Source organism: Neoarius graeffei, chromosome 9, assembly GCF_027579695.1.
Source record: "Neoarius graeffei isolate fNeoGra1 chromosome 9, fNeoGra1.pri, whole genome shotgun sequence".
In the NCBI taxonomy this organism is placed as follows: Eukaryota; Metazoa; Chordata; class Actinopteri; order Siluriformes; family Ariidae; genus Neoarius; species Neoarius graeffei.
This window is the reverse complement of record NC_083577.1, coordinates 37,699,120-37,714,247: the sequence shown is the minus strand read 5'-3', so window position 1 is coordinate 37,714,247 and position 15,128 is coordinate 37,699,120. Positions and strand designations below refer to the sequence as shown.

Genomic DNA, 15,128 nt, shown 5'->3' with positions numbered 1-15,128 from the left:
TAATCAGAAAAAGTGATTTTCTTTTTTAAAACAATGGAATTGGATATATAGCGTTTTCGAACCAAACTCTTCAAATATAGTCTGATATGGTTGTACTTGTTATCCAAATTTTGCTGCTTTAAATTTTGCACCAAAGTATTGTGAAAAAGAGTGAAAATAAGTCTGTGCGTTATCTGCATCATTTTATAAAATCAGGAATGTTGCTCAAGCCAGCGGATATAATTAGCAGCAAATACTGAACGTTTTGAAGCTGTAATTTTGTACCACATCTTCCTATAATTTCCTGCTTTGCTCCTTGACCTGGACATCCTCTGAAGCATTGGTATATATTCCAGGCTGCACTAGCAAGGTACATACATGTATGCACAGTAAATGTTCTTGTTTTGCAATGGATTTAGTATCTTTGTTGTCCAAGGAAATTATAGGCTCCTGGTTATTAACATGAAAATGCACATGAAATTATGTTTCAAAGCACATTTCAATTTAAAAATCATCCATGTGTGCGCACACGCACACACGTCCGCAAGATTGAAAGTGACATTCCATGATGCTAATGTGGTCATGATGAGCAGATTATCAGATTTAAGCTTAAGCAGACGGACACGCGAGCCAACAAGAGGCCACAGAGCTCCTGAGCCGAGCCAGAGCATCAGTGTGTGATTGATGGTTGACTGAGCTTCCCTCTGTCCTCTGCTGTCTCACCGCACTCAGTCACTCCTTTACTAAATAACACACACACACACACACAGCAGTGCTGTAAGACTAGCATAAATCTTTTTTACTCTTATTAGAAAAGGATTTTTTTTTTTTGCTTTGTAAACAGTATTATTCTTTTATGAACAATACATTATTGTAAAGTATTGAAGCCAAAATCTTTGACAGTAATTACAGTACATTATAGAAAATAAACTTTTTTATTGTACTCTATGAATGAAGATTTCAATGTGGTCATGTGCACACATACACATGACACAGACTCGCACACAAACATGTACATAGATGCACACAAAGTCTCACAAATAGACGTATGTTATTATTCCTCTCAGCCGTGCACTTTGAATCAGTCACCCTTATAGTTTCCAGACTCTTATATGTTACATGAGATGTTACACACATGTTTGAAAGGCCATGTGGGCACATACGTGTGTGTGTGTGTGTGTGTGTGTGGTGTTTAATTCAGTCTCACCTCAGCACGCAGGAGTAGAGGCCGGCGTCCTGCAGTTCGGCAGGTCTGAACCAGATGGCGTCCTCCTCTTTGCTCATGCGCAGGCCATTAAATGAGATGGGCTCCTCGAAGTCTCCATGGCCGAGCCCCGAGCTGCGGTACCACATCAGACTGAGACCTGAGCTCTGCGCCTGCGAGTAGTTCGCCCGGATGTATCCGTAAAACAGAGCGCACTTGATCCGCACCGGTTCTCCATGCAGCACCCGGTACTTCAGATAGTCCACTGACCAGTCCGTACAGCCATCCACTACACACACACACACACACACACACACACACACACACAGAAATACAAAGAAAGAAAGATTGTTTAATCTAATTGTACTATTCTTTAACATCGATATACAAGGGCAGCTTTAGAATTCTCTTCAGTTAATTCAAGTCAGTTGTATGATTTCAAAAATATAAGAGGGTAAATCAAAAAGTTCTAAGACAGATGTTATTCTTTCAAAAGGAATTCAAAAAAGGAATACAAAGAAGGAATTCTCCGATGGGAACATCGCTTGCAGAAGTGTTTAGGCTTCAATGGAGGATATGTAGAGAAATAGCTTTGTTATTTTCATAAATAAAGATATTTTTCATTTGTCTTAGAACTTTTTGACTCATCCTTGTACTTTTATAGGTTTTCCATATTCAGATTTCATATTCAGAACTTGATTTTCAATGCGGGCGGCACGGTGGTGTAGTGGTTAGCGCTGTCGCCTCACAGCAAGAAGGTCCGGGTTCGAGCCCCGTGGCCGGCGAGGGCCTTTCTGTGCGGAGTTTGCATGTTCTCCCCGTGACCGTGTGGGTTTCCTCCGGGTGCTCCGGTTTCCCCCACAGTCCAAAGACATGCAGGTTAGGTTAACTGGTGACTCTAAATTGACCGTAGGTGTGAATGCGAGTGTGAATGGTTGTCTGTGTCTATGTGTCAGCCCTGTGATGACCTGGCGACTTGTCCAGGGTGTACCCCGCCTTTCACCCGTAGTCAGCTGGGATAGGCTCCAGCTTGCCTGCGACCCTGTAGAACAGGATAAAGCGGCTACAGATAATGAGATGAGATTTTCAACGCATTTAAAAATAATAATAATTATCTGTATGGTCATACAGGTTGTCAAGATTTCTATTTAGAGTTTAGACAACTCACTTAAACAAACAAACAACTTGCATTGAGGGCCCCCCCCCCCAAAAAAAAAAATCTGGCCATTATACTAGGCATATCAGACGCTCGCTGGCCGTGCTGTAAAAATGCTTCATGCAGACGCTCATCTAAGTTTCCAAATCTGTCATTGCTTAACTCTTGAATATTTTCTATCATGAATCCTCTCATTAAAAAACTTATAATCGCTGCTTTCCAGAGAAATTTCTCTCATTAAGATCTGTTCAGTACTTTGGGAGTAATGGCAAGTTGAAGTTGGTACAACAGAGTAAAAACTCTCTGCTCGCTTAACATCAGGAAACTGCCGGTGATTTTTGAGTCACAGGAAAGCAGTCAGGCTCTCTCTCTCTCTCTCTCTCTCTTCTGATCGGTTTCCGACTGGATTACTCATGAATGTCAATCAGATAACTTTTATACGGATGTTCTCTCGCTCTCACTGTTTCTAATGAAGTCTTCAGCAAAATTTTCCATCTGCTAGTTTTGATGTTATGATTCACGGGACATTTTGAAGTGAGTTTTCATAGCTTTACCTACTTACTTTTTCAAATCAAACTGATTCTTGTAAATAAATAAATATTAATTAATCAAAATAATTTATATTTTTTCATATAAACATTAGTAGGCCCTACTTAGAAATACAAAGTCCTACAGAGCACAAAGAGGGTATTAGAAATAATCTTTTATTACTGTTTTATCGAGTGTACCAATTTAACAGTTTACCTAATTATCGTAATTAATACTAATTAAATTATAATTTACATAATTTGTTTTTACTAATTTTTAAAACTTTGTATTCAGTATACAACCATCTATGTGCCTGCCAATTTCCATGCAAATATTTTGAAAAATAGAAAAGTTATGAAGAAAAAACATTTGATCTCATTCGTTAATGAGGCCCATTTTGGACCATGTGATCCTCATACAGAATATTACAGCAGTTTTCTAAAAATTAAGCCTTTTTTAAAAAAAAACTTTGATTTGAAATAGCTCAAGAACGGATAAACATTTTAATTCTGTGTTCAATTCTGAATGAAATGCGAGCCATTTCAAGCAATTTGAATTGAATTTGTATTTTCACCTGATATGCCTAATTATACATTATGAGTACTTAAAAAGCAGATCACATTTGATGGATGAAATTCAATTCAGTTTTATTTATATAGTGCTTTTAACAATGGACACTGTCACAAAGTCGCATTACAGAAATCTGAATGTCAAGTTAGAGCCAGAGGTGACGGGGCAATGAAAAGCTCTCCGAGATGGCATGAGGAAAAACCCTTGAGAGGAACCAGACTCAAAAGAAAACTCTGCTGGATGACACCAGGTTGTGTGATCATGAGTCATTACTCTTTAACAACTGTATACTATAAAGTCAAACAGTACTGAATGTGCTAAAAATGATCTGCAATATGAACATCTGAGTCTTTTCTTTTTTTCATTTATGTTTTTAATTGGGCGGCACAGTGGTGTAGTGGTTAGCGCTGTCGCCTCACAGCAAGAAGGTCCTGGGTTCGAGCCTCGTGGCCAGCGAGGGCCTTTCTGTGCGGAGTTTACATGTTCTCCCCGTGTCCGCGTGGGTTTCCTCCGGGTGCTCCGGTTTCCCCCACAGTCCAAAGACATGCAGGTTAGGTTAACTGGTGACTCTAAATTGACCGTAGGTGTGAATGTGAGTGTGAATGGTTGTCTGTGTCTATGTGTCAGCCCTGTGATGACCTGGCGACTTGTCCAGGGTGTACCCCGCCTTTCACCCGTAGTCAGCTGGGATAGTAGGCTCCAGCTTGCCTGCGACCCTGTAGAAGGATAAAGCGGCTAGAGATAATGAGATGAGATGAGATATGTTTTTAATTGCTTTAAATGCATAGTATCCAAGTGAAGTTATCCACTTGGATAGTTAAAATTATCCAGCGGATTTATTTTCAAATTTATTTTAAGTAAAAGTAGTCACAGATTTCAAAAGTCAAACTTTCATTTTTGGAGAGCAAATAGTGTTTGAGAAAAATGAATTTTCTTTAAAATATCAGATGGGCTTCCTTCGGTGGTAATGTATGTGATGCCATCAGGCCGTGGTCGCTTGGAGCAAGTCAGCTGTTTATATTCTCCGTTTACATCGTAGTTTTGCTAGTTTTACTAGTATTTTACCAAATTTATCAGTTTTTAAATAAGTATGCCTCACTGTGTAGCATATAAATGCCACAATGATGCTAAAAAGAAAGCACAAGCTGGAACTAGACTGCATTTCCACAGAAAAAATGCAAAATGTGCTTGATCAGCTGGAACAGAGCGTCACCGACAAAAACTGGATCAGACATGAGAGCTTATGCTAAAAATCTTTTTTTTTTTTACATGATGTACAGAAAGTGTGTGTGTGTGTGTGTGTGTGTGTGTGTGTGTGTGTGTATGTGTGTGTGTGTGTGTGTGTGTGTGTGTGTGTGTGTGTGTGTGTGTGGCTGCATGCTCTAAAATCTCGGTTTAAGATGCCACAATTTGCAACATGACATGACACTTCATTGTCTAAAATCTCTGTTTTAAACCATGCCACACACTCTGTTAATCTACCCAGCACCAGCTGGAGATCATGTAAAAAAAAAAAAAACAAGAAAAAAGAAAGAAAAGAAAAGATTTTGCAGGGTGAAGTCTCATGTCTGATCCAGTTTCTGTCTGTGACACTTTGCCACACACATACTTTGCCACACACTTTCTGTATATCATGTAAAAAAAAAAAAAAGGTTTTTAGCATGAGCTCTCATGTCTGATCCAGTTTCTGTCGGTGACGCTCTGTTCCAGCTGATCAAGCACACTTTGTATTTTTTTCTGTAGAAATGCAGTCTAGTTCCAGCTTGTGCTTTCTTTTTAGCATCATTGTGGCATTTATATGCTACACAATGAGGCATACTTATTTAAAAACTGATAAATTTGGTAAAATACTTGTAAAACTAGCAAAACTACGATGTAAACAAAGAATATAAACAGCTGAGTTGCTCCAAGTGACCACTACATGACATCATCACATACGTCACCACTGCAGGAAGCCCATCTGACATTTTAAAGAAAATTCATTTTTCTGAAACACTATTTGGTCTCCGAAAATAAAGGTTTGATTTTTGAAATCTGTGACTACTTTTCCTTAAAATAGGTTTGAGAATAAATCCGCTGGAGGATCCTTATAATGGATGAGAACTGGGTCTTCAGTAAGTGTAAGATTTAAGCTATTCACATGAGACCATCCACAGCAATACAGCAATCTGTGGAAATTGTATTATGTGTTGAATATACAGTATAACTCCTGAAGGTTTTTAGTTTGTCCAGGTGGAGGAAGTTCTGTCCGAGTGGGTTCATGTAGCTAAAGGTAGCCAAGGTGCTTTCATCCAACGAAGCCTTGACAAAAACTTATAATGTAGCACAAAAGGGGGAAAAGCAACAACATTTACTCGTATACTAATATGATGCAAATGAGAAGTAAACAAGATTCAAACAATAAAAGAAAAAATATAATAATAACCAGATATAGTAAAATATAGTGAGATTGATCATCAGGAATAGTCTTTGTGATACTCTTGATATGATAGTTGGAAACAGATCCAAAAAAAAAAATAGAGACATCTCATTACTGTCTCTTTCACTCACTCAGAAGCGTGTGTTACCTGTGTCTGATTTTGTGAGGATGGAAGTGAAACTTAATACAGTTTAACAGAAACATGGCTCTCTTTTGGGCAAGCTCTGCAGCAAAAAGCTCAGCTTTCTCAGGAGCAGTTCAATTCAGAAGGATTTCTGAGGCCTCAAATCTGATGTGTGCAAATCTGGCATTAAGTCCTCACTACTCGCACTTCGACTCTAAATACAGCTCATAATTTGTTACATAACGCTTGGAAACACAAATGACGCATTATTTGTCATGAAATGAGAGCCAGAGAGAGAGAGAGAGAGAGAGAGGTGTTTTCGAGAGAGAGGAAAAAGTGTTTTAGAAAGAGAGAGATGTTTTCGAGAGAGAGAGAAGAAGGAGAGAGAGAGAAAGGAAAAGTGCTTGAGAGAGAGAGAGAGACAGAGACAGGAAAAAGTGTTTTAGAGAGAGAGAAGTGTTTTCGAGAGAAAAAGAGAGAAGTGTTTTCAAGAAAGACAGAGAGAGAGGAAAAAGTGTTTTAGAGAGAGAGAGGGGTGTTTTCAAGAGAGAGAGAAGAAAAAGTGAGAGAGAGAGAGAGAGAGAGAGGAAAAAGTGTTTTAGAGAGAGGGAAAAGTGTTTGAGAGAGAGAGAGGGGTGTTTAAGAGAGAGAGAAGAAAAAGTGTGTGTGAGAGAGAGGAAAAAGTGTTTGAAAGAGAGGAAAAAGTGTTTGAGAGAGAGGAAAAAGTGTTTTAGAGAGAGAGAGGAAAAAGTGTTTGAGAGAGAGAGAGGAAAAGTGTTTGAGAGAGAGGAAAAAGTGTTTTAGAGAGAGAGAGGAAAAAGTGTTTTAGAGAGAGAGAGGGAAAAGTGTTTTAGAGAGAGAGGAAAAAGTGTTTTAGAGAGAGAGAGAGAGAGAGAGGGAAAAGTGTTTCAGAGAAGAAAACGTGTTTTAGAGAGAGAGAGATAGAGAGAGGAAAAAGTGTTTGAGAGAGAGGAAAAATGTTTTAGAGAGAGAGAGAGAGAGAGAGAGAGAGAGAGCGGAAAAAGTGTTTTAGAGAGAGAGAGAGGGAAAAGTGTTTGAGAGAGGGGGAAAAGTGTTTTAGAGAGAGAGAGAGAGGGAAAAGTGTTTTAGAGAGAGAGAGAGAGGAAAAAGTGTTTGAGAGAGGGGGAAAAGTGTTTTAGAGAGGGGGGAAAGTGTTTTAGAGAGGGGGGAAAGTGTTTTAGAGAGAGAGGAAAAAGTTTGAGAGAGAGAAAAAATGTTTTAGAGAGAGAGTGGAAAAGTGTTTTAGAGAGAGAGAGAGAGAGAGGAAAAAGTGTTTTAGAGAGAGAGAGAGAGAGAGAGAGAGAGAGAGAGAGAGAGAGAGGACAGTGTTTTGGGGGAGTGTTTGAGAGAGAGAGAGAGAGAGAGAGAGAGAGAGAGAGAGAGAGAGAGGAAAGTGTTTTGGGGAGTGTTTGAGAGAGAGAGAGAGAGAGAGAGAGAGAGAGAAAGTGTTTTGGGGGAGTGTTTGAGAGAGAGAGAGAGAGAGAGAGAGAGAGAGAGGGAGAGAGGGAGAGGAAAGTGTTTTGGGGGAGTGTTTGAGAGAGAGAGAGAGAGAGAGAGAGAGAGAGAGGAAAGTGTTTTGGGGGAGTGTTTGAGAGAGAGAGAGAGAGAGAGAGAGAGAGAGAGAGGAAAGTGTTTTGGGGGAGTGTTTGAGAGAGAGGGAGAGAGAGAGAGAGAGAGAGAGAGAGAGAGAGAGAGAGAGAGAGAGGAAAGTGTTTTGGGGGAGTGTTTGAGAGAGGGAGAGAGAGAGAGAGAGAGAGAGAGAGAGAGAGAGGAAAGTGTTTTGGGGGAGTGTTTGAGAGAGGGAGAGAGAGAGAGAGAGAGAGAGAGAGAGAGGAAAGTGTTTTGGGGGGGAGTGTTTGAGAGAGAGAGAGAGAGAGAGAGCGAGAGAGAGACGTACTGGACCTGATATTGCTCTACTCCAGCTGAGTAAAATGACGCTGCTCATGCTGTAAAACACACGTTTTGATCAAAATATAAAAGAGATGCTCTGACGTTCAAATGAAAAGTGCAGTTTTACTGGACTCCCACACAGACTGAATGAAATAAAGGTCATGCTGTTAATAGAAAATACTCGCATGTCAACCGGCTGCTTGATAGCTGCTGAGCTGGTGTTGACCTTCAGTTGCTGTTTCCACAAATGAAGACCTATTTTGCGGGCGGCGAGAGTAAACACAATGTTTACACGCACTCATTTACATGAGGTGCGACACTTACCGGGTCAGAGGCAACAACACATCTCATCTCAGAAGTTCAGAGAACGCTAATGAATAATTTTTGACAAACCTCCCCTTTAAGCACGCAATGCACACAGCGTGAAATTAATCAATATGAAGGGTAATCATAATTATCGTGAGAAATTAAGGCAGCATGACTCATAGTGCATTTTGAATCCAGTCATAAAAGAGTTAACCCCTTCTGGTAATTACACTCAAACTAAACTAATTATGCTTCGCTGTCACAATTATGCATTGTGTTATGTTCGAAGGAGTGCTTAGACGTGTGTGTGTGGTACGTTGAGTGTATGTAGGCTACTCAGGGGATCTTGAGAGAGCTTAATTTTTCACTGATACCAAGAGTTTGTTTATATTGACTTCTGATTATTTGAAATGGCTGCAGGGCTGCTGCACAGCTCATTCTCACGAACTCACTTTGAGTACACGCTTGATTACGATTGGTTAAGAAAAGGAACCAGCGGTGATTTAAGGAGGCGGGGCTTACTGCACATTCATTTGAATACTGATCTAGTGCTGATCTTAGAAATGAAACACATTATATTTATTGTTTACTGCACTGGGAGGCACAGTGGTGCACTGGTTAGCACTGTCGCCTCACAGCAAGAAGGTTCTGGGTTCGAAGCTGCCGGTTGGCTGGGGTTTTACTGTGCAGAGTTTGCATGTTCTCCTTGTGCCTGTGCGGGTTTACTCTGGACGCCGCGGTTTCCTCCCACACTCCAAAGACATGCAGATTAGGGCAACTAATCCAAACTACACTAAAGTGACCTGTCCAGAGTGTGACCCCACCGCTCACCTCAAACCAGCTGGGATTGGCTCCAGCTCAGAGAAAACTGAATGAATGAATGAATGTTTACTGAATCATTATTGCTGTTAAACTGGGCTTATTTTTCAGTTACACTGGTTAAAATGTATTATTTGACTGCCTTATTAACAATGATTAATTATTCCAGTAGTGTAGTGAAACTAATGGTTGTAGTTTTGCATATTTTTAAGGTTAATGGTTACCTTAACCTTAAAAATATGAAAAAAAAAAGTACATGGAGTCACTTGTAAAAAAAAAAAAACAATCACTAATAATGCTAATTTGTAAACACTTTTTTTTTTCTTCTTAATTATGTTTGAGCTTGTTTTAGCATTTTGCTTATTATTGTTAGTTTATATTTTGCTTATTTCCCCTTATTTGCTGTATTATTTTGATATTAGCTGACCTTAAACAAAACAATCAATTAACAGAAAATCGCACAATCAATAAACGGTTTTGCTGCATTACTTGACTCTAAAATAAATCTCATCTCATCTCATTATCTCTAGCCGCTTTATCCTGTTCTACAGGGTCGCAGGCAAGCTGGAGCCTATCCCAGCTGACTACGGGCGAAAGGCGGGGTACACCCTGGACAAGTCGCCAGGTCATCACAGGGCCGACGCGTAGACACAGACAACCATTCACACTCACATTCACACCTACGGTCAATTTAGAGTCACCAGTTAACTTAACCTGCATGTCTTTGGACTGTGGGGGAAACCGGAGCACCCGGAGGAAACCCACGCGGACACGGGGAGAACATGCAAACTCCGCACAGAAAGGCCCTCGCCGGCCACGGGGCTCGAACCCGGACTTTCTTGCTGTGAGGCGATAGCGCTAACCACTACACCACCGTGCCGCCTTTAAAATAAATAAATAAACCATGGAGTTTGTGTAGTTTATTGCCGTTGAAAACCATGACTGTGATTCATTTCGCTGTCTTTCACCTGTGTTGTGGAAAAAAAATGTTCGTTAGATGACCTCCAAAGTAAATAGCAGAGGTCTGCCAAAGCGACCTACTGGCAAAACAAACAAAGCCACCTGAAATCTGCGCTGATAAGAACAACTTCTGCCAAAGGCAATTCAAAAAACACAAAGCAAACAGACAAACACACACCACCATGTGAACCAAACAACCTCTTCACCCAGACACACACACAAACACACACAGCTTTATTCTCCGCCACAGTGTGAGCAGAACGCCTTGTAGCGATGCTCTGATCAGCCTCGGTGAGAGCGTGCAGGGTGCATCATGTATATCAGCAGCTCCTCCTCACTGCGGTTCTGCTCCAGCAGACACGCGGTGCTGTTTCCAAACGGCGCTCTGAGCTCCGGCTCCGCTGCAGTGCCCTTGACCAAATTCACAAACGGCTAAATCGGGCTCTCTAATAACTTTCCAATTGAGCTCAAATTAAGCGAAACCCATTATAGCACGGCTTCCTCTGCCACAGAAGACAAAATGTCATTCATTCTCCCTCTCTCTCTCTCTTTTTTCACGTCTGGTTTTTTTTCTTCTTCTCGGCATGGGCTTTTCCTGCTTTATGGAGCACGCTCCTCTAATCTGCACTCCAGCTATGCTGTAAATCTTCCCAAAGACTGCTGCTTAGGGGGAAATACTACACTACAGAAAAGATGAAACATTACTGACAGGTGATGGTGGAAGGTTAAGTGGAACTGAAAAACATGAATTACTCTAAGCTTTATAGTTTCTGCCTCTTCACAAACACACACAATGTGTCCGTCCTTCCAAAAAACCCCACTCCTCCCAAAAATAAGCAACGGCATCAGTGTGAAATGAATGATGTCTAAGATGGCGGTTAATTACATGGCTTTCGTGTGTTTGTTCGCTGTGTGCGTGCTCGCTCACACACCCAGATACAGACATATCCTTCCTCCTCTGTCTTGTTTTGCGCCAGAGTTGCATCAGTGTACACAAACTATTTTTTATTTTATTTTTTGTCTAAAATGTGACACCAGTGTGAGGATATGACAGAACTCTCCATGGCACTGAGGCAAGACTGATTTGCTGTCCATGATGCTCATTGGTGAGAGGATCTAAAGCAGAGCTTCAGAAACAAGGGACAGCGAAGCCATGCAACTCACCGGGCAATGACCCGGTAAACTGCTTTATGTGACTATGTATTATTACCTGCAGCTTGCCGACACACACCCACACACATGTACATGTGCAGGAAGAGAACAAATACATACGGTACACACGTACATTTCCCCCCGGGGTTCTTCAGGTTAGGAGCATAGAGCAGCCCTGTTCTCTGCTGTCAGGTGTAATTTACTTGGCAACCCAGATCGGCTGAGAACCATGACCTTTACAAAGAGCGAGCGAGAGAGAGAGAGAGAGAGAGAGACTACGGTGGTGTTTACATTAGACCGTATCAGCGGATCATCAGATTAACGTTTTTAAAACGATTCGCGTGCACACAGCAACGCCAATACACGATTCGTGTGCACACAGCAACGCCAATACATGGATACGCTAATCACATGACTAATTAGACGGCACGTCACATGATCCCAGTGCATATCGGGCATGCGCAAGTCACTCACCACTTGCAAGTGGAAGGATGGCAAGCGAACACCTTCTCCAGCAGATAAACACACCTGGCTGTGATGTTCATGTTCTCGCTGAGTTTAAGCACCTGAAGGAGGTTGAAATGTGTAAATAAATGTCAGTGCGGCTCAGCGCTTCCTCCTGCGCTCCAAATCACTCCGCCCTGAACAGCGAGTGCCCTCTGGAGGGTGCGCACTCCGGCCCTGCGCAGCTCACAGAGCGCGCGAGTGAAGCGCACGAGCAGTGATTCGGGACCGAGCCGCTGTGTGTGTGATCCCAACGCCAGCGAATCAGGAAGGTGGATGTCACAGTGACGTTGTCCAATGACGACGTCAGCTAGAGCTCAGCACAGCGTTTCCTCGTTCCTCAATGTTTACACAGCACCGGATCAGATACGAACTGGGTTGAATACGTGGGCCCTGGCGGATTCAAGTTGTTCCGCCTGTGGAGTCGTTTCCCGGCGTTTTAATGTGCACGGACAGTGCATCCGCGACGAAAACGAGACGGATACGGTCTAATGTAAACACCACCTACCTCTCTGTTCACTCAGTTTGCAATCAGGACCACTTGGACACAAGGATAGTTCTGATGAGAGTCGACTAAATAATAAGTCTTCAAGTGTAAACACACACATTCAAGCACAGAACAAGACACAATGCTAGATGGTCTTCAGACAACTCAAGACTATAGCAGACTGATAGAAAGCCCAGAACTATGCTGACAAAGTACACAATCCCTGAACGCAAACTGGTCACAAAGACGGGCCATATAAAGAAAGCACTCTTGCAGGAATAAAGACTGTTCCTTCAGAGCAATGGAGTGTGCAGAGACTGCAATTTGTAACCAAGTGTATTTCCGTGCATGACACCACTAAGATTTCAAATCTCACATCCCTTGTTCTGTCGTCTTGCCAATACTGAAAAACAGACCTTTCAATTAGGAGAAAGAAAAGCAGAGCTTTGCTGGGGAATCGTTCAATATACAGTACTGTGCAAAAGTCTCATGCATCCTGCCTATTTTCTTTTTCTTAAAGCACAAACTTAGTTATAGATTTTTATTTCACGAATTTTAAATTATCAAGTCAATACAAAAACGTTTTATATTTCCAAACATTAATTTTCCAACACAAAAGTGAATGCTACAGAAAACTGTTTGGACATCACTAAAGAAAGCAGAATGGTACGGTACATAAGAGACCACTTTTCAGACAAAAAAAATCCATCATGAAGGTTATTGGGGCTTGGTAAAAAATGAAGAAGCGAGTGCGACAGTCAAAGTGTCCAGAAGAACTGTGGCTGGTTCTGCAAGATGCTCTGTAAAACCTACAGCTCGTTTCCTTATCAAACTGCACTCATTGGACCTGAGACTACTATATTTATTTCTAAAAGCAAAGGGTTGTCTCATGCCAAATATTGACTTTTTGATTTATTACTGTTTATTGTTCTTTATTGTCTCATCTCATCTCATTATCTCTAGCCGCTTTATCCTTCTACAGGGTCGCAGGCAAGCTGGAGCCTATCCCAGCTGACTACGGGCGAAAGGCGGGGTACACCCTGGACAAGTCGCCAGGTCATCACAGGGCTGACACATAGACACAGACAACCATTCACACTCACATTCACACCTACGGTCAATTTAGAGCCACCAGTTTACCTAACCTGCATGTCTTTGGACTGTGGGGGAAACCGGAGCACCCGGAGGAAACCCACGCAGACACGGGGAGAACATGCAAACTCCGCACAGAAAGGCCCTCGCCGGCCACGGGGCTCGAACCCGGACCTTCTTGCTGTGAGGCGACAGCGCTAACCACTACACCACCGTGCCGCCCTGTTCTTTATGGTAATTTTTTTTTAAATGTGGAAACATTTCATTTCATTATTTTTGAAGACATATTTGCTCTATAGAATTTCTTTGCACACGTATACAGTATAAGTATATACAGACACTGTGCAAAAATCTTAGGCACCTTTACACAAGCTTTGTTATAGATTTCTATTTTCTGACTTCTACATTATCAAATCAGTACAAAAACATTTTAGAGTCCAAACGTTTGTTTTTCAGCACAAAATTAAATGTTACAGGAAAAAAAAAAGTTTGTATCTGAGCAGCATATTACACAAGTGAGCACTTTTCAGATTAAAAAAGAAAATATAATGAAGGCTGCTGGGTTTTGGTGCAAAATGAAGAAGCGAGTGTGACAGTCAAAGTGTCTAGAAGAACTGCGGCTGGTTCTGTAAGATGCTCAGTAAAACCTACAGCTCATTTCCTTATCAAACTGCACTCACTGTACCTGTGCAGGGTTGTGGGCAAGCTGGAGCCTATCCTGGTTGACTATGGGCGAGAGGCGGTGTACACCCTGGACAAGTTGCCAGATTATCACAGGGCTGAAACATGGAGACAAACAACCATTCAGACCTACGGTCAATTTAGAGCCACCAATTAGCCTAACCTGCATGTCTTTGGGGGAAACCAGAGCACCCGAAGGAAACCCATGCAGATATGGGGAGAACATGCAAACTCCACACAGAAAGGCCCCCGTTGGCCACTGGGATCGAACCCAGAACTTTCTTGCTGTGAGGCAACAGTACCAACCACTATGCTGCCTACCTGAGACTACTATTTTTTTTAAAGCAAAGGATCATCTCACACCAAATATTGACTTTGTTTCATTTATTATGGCTTACTGCTTACTGTTTATAGTATTTTTTTTTTTTTTTATGTTGAAACATTTTATTTCAGGGCGGCACGGTGGTGTAGTGGTTAGCGCTGTCGCCTCACAGCAAGAAGGTCCGGGTTCGAGCCCCGGGGCCGGCGAGGGCCTTTCTGTGTGGAGTTTGCATGTTCTCCCCGTGTCTGCGTGGGTTTCCTCCGGGTGCTCCGGTTTCCCCCACAGTCCAAAGACATGCAGGTTAGGTTAACTGGTGACTCTAAATTGAGCGTAGGTGTGAATGTGAGTGTGAATGGTTGTCTGTGTCTATGTGTCAGCCCTGTGATGACCTGGCGACTTGTCCAGGGTGTACCCCACCTTTCGCCCATAGTCAGCTGGGATAGGCTCCAGCATGTCTGCGACCCTGTAGAAGGATAAAGCGGCTAGAGATAATGAGATGAGATGAGATTTCATTTCATTATTTTTCAGCCATTTTTGGTCTACAGCATTTCTTTACATGTGCCTAAGACTTTTGCACAGTACTATATATAAACTGAGTAACTGACAGATGGCTTCATGACAATATTGGGACTCTGGTGAGCAGAAGTGTTTGCATCAAATAAATATCACACACACAATATTTTACATTTTCCACTCAATAATATCTTTGCTCTAACAAAAAAAAAATCGAAATAGAGCTCCTTTTTTTTTTAAAAACAAAAGCGCTTCTTATATATAAATTATTGATACCCCGAAGGCATATGTTAAATAAATGGAAACAAACTGGCATTCTGAAAATGTACATTATTCTCAATTTGACTTTAACCATGTCCTGTTTCTCTGAGATATAAATACACACATGTCAAACCAGCCAT

The 15,128-nt window shown here is 41.7% G+C and overlaps 1 protein-coding gene across 1 annotated transcript in view; it reads right to left on the bottom strand.

Moving 5' to 3' along the window:
* Positions 1-15,128, bottom strand: part of il1rapl1a (interleukin 1 receptor accessory protein-like 1a) — a 171,385-nt gene that overhangs the window by 77,693 nt on the left and 78,564 nt on the right. Inside the window, exon 2 of the mRNA XM_060928679.1 lies at positions 1,187-1,472. Within this exon, the coding sequence (XP_060784662.1) occupies positions 1,187-1,472 (286 nt within the window). The remainder of the gene's footprint in view (positions 1-1,186; positions 1,473-15,128) is intronic.